Source organism: Piliocolobus tephrosceles, unplaced genomic scaffold (assembly GCF_002776525.5).
Source record: "Piliocolobus tephrosceles isolate RC106 unplaced genomic scaffold, ASM277652v3 unscaffolded_23505, whole genome shotgun sequence".
Classification (NCBI taxonomy): domain Eukaryota; kingdom Metazoa; phylum Chordata; class Mammalia; order Primates; family Cercopithecidae; genus Piliocolobus; species Piliocolobus tephrosceles.
In genome coordinates, this window is record NW_022305983.1 from 1 (window position 1) to 3,374 (window position 3,374).

The following is a 3,374-nucleotide window of genomic DNA, read 5'->3' on the forward strand; positions in this document are numbered from 1 at the left end:
TGCTGTTCACAGTTGCTGGATTAAGCCATGAGCCTCCAACTGCGTGGCTGGGCTCGGTAGCACATCGTGGGGTTTGGCCCTGCGGTGACCAGAGCAACCCAAGCCGCCACCATGGTGAAATTGCTAGTGGCCAAAATCCTTTGCATGGTGGGCGTGTTCTTCTTCATGCTGCTTGGCTCCCTGCTCCCCGTGAAGATCATCGAGACAGATTTTGAGAAGGCCCATCGCTCCAAAAAGATCCTGTCTCTCTGCAACACCTTTGGAGGAGGAGTGTTCCTGGCCACGTGCTTCAACGCTCTGCTGCCTGCTGTGAGGGAAAAGGTAAGGGCTCCCTGGGTGCTCGCAGCAGTCCTTGGCACCTTATGGCCAAGGGACTCTGATGCATTTTCAGCACTGATACCGAGTTCAGTGGAGGCCTTGATGCTGTGAGGGTGACGGAAAGTAGGAAGTGAATTTGCTGTGTGATTGTGAACTGGTTGCTTTCTGTCTCTGTGCTCTCCCAGCTAAACAAGGGGCTTGGACCAGACCTGGGATTCCCAACAGGTGGACTTGTCGGTTGTCACCTGATAATCAGACCAGACCACCCACCCAGGTAGCACACACTCTGTCCTGAAGCCGGAAAGCATGGCCTCTCTTCAGTTCCTGTATCAGTCAGCTACTGCTATGTAACAAATTATAGCAAACTTAGCATCTTAAGACTACCCACGTTTATCATCTCACAGTTTCCGTGAGGCAGGGATCTATCTGGGCACTGCTTCAGGATGTCACAAGGCAGCAGTCAAAATGTCTCCTGGGCTGTGGTCTCATCTCAACGTTCAACCAGGGATGGGTCAGCCTCTAAACTCACGTGGTTGTTTAGAGCCAGGTTCAGTTCCTCATCGGTGGTCAGACCGAAGATGTCTGTCAGTCAGTGTCTGTTGGCTGGGGGCAGCCCTCAGAGCCTGGCCACGTGGGCCTCCCTGGCTTGGCCAGTTCCTTCATCAGCAAATGGAGAAGATGGCCATGCCTCCGTTTAAGACAGAGGGCACAGTCCTGTGTCATGCAGAGATGGCAGCGTATCCCTTCCCCTCTACCCCAGTGTCCTTCCGGTTAGAAGCAAGTTCAAGTCCCTCCCACACTGACGTGGCCAGGACCTCACAGGGTATGTCTGTCAGGAGGCAGGGGCTTCTGGCGCCATCTTGGAGTCCGTCCACCCGAACTCCTGACGGCATCGTCCTCTGGTAACCTGTTCCTTGAGCTCCCCCGCGTCAGCAGCCCAGAGTAGGGGTCCCCTGTCGGGCCCCATGACCAGCCCTGGCCGTGTTTGCTGGGGGACCGTGGGTGAGGGAGGGGCTTCCTCTCTCTGGGCCGGATGTGACGGTTGAGTTTGTGTTGGTTACTTGCTTGGTGGAGATGTGAGGACCCCCTGTTCTTCCTCCCAGTGAAAGCACAGAAGCCCTAAGCTAACCACCCCGCCCCGGCCCTGCTTTTCCTCGTGCCTGGTGTCCAGAAAGGAGGAGGGGCGCTGTTGTCTGGGATTAAATCCTCTGAGCCTGTTAGTGTGGCAGGCTGGAGTTCCAGGGTGGCCCCCGAGCTTCCAGCCCCTGCTCCACACGCCCTGTGCTGTTTCCTGCCCTCGAGTGTGGGTGGGGCTGGCACTGCCCTGGGTGTCACTCCTGCCATTATGTCAGAATCCCAGCAGAAGGGATTTTTTTGCAGCTGTGATGACCGACCCATATCAGTTAACACGGTTCATCTGAAGGGAAGGGGTGGGCCTGGCCTAATCAGGTGAGCCGCTCCCCTCCTGCTGGCCTTGGAGAAGCAAAAAGCCAGGGTGTGCCAGGAGAGGGGCATGAAGTGAGGATCCAAGGGCAGCCTCTCGGTGCCAGAAGCCGTCCCCGCCAACAGCCAGCCAGGACACAGGGGCCTCAGTCCACAGCCGCAAGGAGGTTGACTCTCCCAGCCTCCAGTGAGCTTGGAAGAGGACCCTGGGTGTCAGTGAGATCTCAGCCCTGACAACACCCTGGTTCCAGCCCCGCGAGACCTGGAGCATAGAGCCCAGCTAGCCCACACCTGGATTCCTGCCATTCAGAGCCGAGACACCCCCTTCCTGCTGTTCTGCGTGGCTGAGTCTGCGTTCATTTGTTACGCAGCATGTGGAGACTGACATCAGCGCTGCGAGGATGGAGATCTTGGTCGTCTCTGATGTCTCCTGCGTCCCAGAGGCCACTGCCGGTCCCCTTTTCCCCCAGAGTCATGGCGTCACCCCGTCACCCTCTGACTGCAGGCCTGGGCGACTGCAGGGAGCTCGCTTTTCCCTCCCCCTCATCACAGTGGCCTTCTCACAGCACCTAAACCTTCCCCTGCCGTTCCCCTGCTCTTGGGCTGGCTGGGCGGATGAGGTCGCTCCTCCTGAGCCGCCAGCGTCACCCACTGCAGGGCCAGGCTCTCAGTCACCCCTGGAAAACGGTGCCTGGTTCACAGCTCCTGTGCGTCTGCCTCATCTCTCCTGATCAATGTCCATCTCTTGGGAGTAACCAGATTTCCTTGTGAGCTTGTCCCCAAGCGAGGCACGCACCAGCCGGTGGTCAGTGAGGGAGTTAAGTGGCTTCTCCGTGGAAACACAGCCTTCCGCTGCAGCAGAGGCTCACCCAGCGTGATCTGCCCCGAGGAAACACTGAGCGATGTCTGGGGACATTGTGGTTGTCAGGACTGGGGATGCTTCTGGCCTGGAGTGGGTGGAGGCCAGAGACACTGCTCAGCAGCACCCTGCAGCGCCCAGGACGGCCCCATCCCAGAGAACAATCCAGCCCCAAATGTCAACACCTTTCCCCTACCCAAGTTGTGAAAATAAAAAATGTTTCCGGACATTGCCAGGTGTGCACGCGGGCAGAATCACCCTGGTTGAGAACCACTGTGTACGTGTGTATGTGCTTGTATGTGCACCTGCGTGTGCGCCTGTGTATGTGTGTGTGCGTGTGCATGGGTGCGTGTGTGTGTGCGTGCGCATGTGCGTCTGTGTGTGTGCGTGTGTGCGTGCGCGTGTGCGTCTGTGTGTGTGTGTTTGTGCGTGTGTGTGCGCGCGCATGTGCGTCTGTGTGTGTGTGCGTGTGTGTGCGTGCGCGTGTGCGTCTGTGTGTGTGTGCGTTTGTGCGTGTGTGTGTGCGCGCATGTGCGTCTGTGCGTTTGTGCGTGTGTGTGTGCGCATGTGCGTGTGTGTGTGTGTGTGTGTGTGTTTGTGCGTGTGTGTGCGCGTCTGTGTGTGTGTGAGTTTGTGCGTGTGTGTGCGCATGTGCGTCTGTGTGTGTGTGCGTTTGTGCGTGTGTGTGTGCGTCTGTGTGTGTGTGTGTTTGTGCGTGTGTGTGTGCGCATGTGCGTCTGTGTGTGTGCGTTTG

The 3,374-nt window shown here is 57.8% G+C and overlaps 1 protein-coding gene across 2 annotated transcripts; it reads left to right on the forward strand.

Moving 5' to 3' along the window:
- The first annotated feature begins 10 nt into the window (after nt 1–10).
- On the forward strand, nt 11–2,851 carry LOC111534468 (zinc transporter ZIP3-like). 2 transcript variants are annotated; one of them, XM_023201061.1, is made up of 2 exons: nt 11–321; nt 2,013–2,851. In XM_023201061.1, the coding sequence occupies exons 1-2, from the start codon at nt 112–114 to the stop codon at nt 2,043–2,045; spliced, it is 243 nt and encodes an 80-aa protein (XP_023056829.1). In that variant the 5' UTR covers nt 11–111; the 3' UTR covers nt 2,046–2,851. The 2 variants fall into 2 exon arrangements, with proteins under 2 accessions (XP_023056829.1, XP_023056828.1); XM_023201060.1 differs by having other exon boundaries at nt 2,133–2,851.
- Nucleotides 2,852–3,374: the final 523 nt, after the last annotated feature.

What these genes read in the sequence shown, in the direction of transcription:
- LOC111534468 (XM_023201060.1), top strand. Translation starts at nt 112, where the DNA reads ATGGTGAAATTGCTAGTGGCCAAAATCCTTTGCATGGTGGGCGTGTTC. An exon ending in TGCCTGCTGTGAGGGAAAAG is followed by an intron (nt 322 to 2,132) that starts GTAAGGGCTCCC and finishes TTTGTTACGCAG; the next exon opens with CATGTGGAGACTGACATCAG.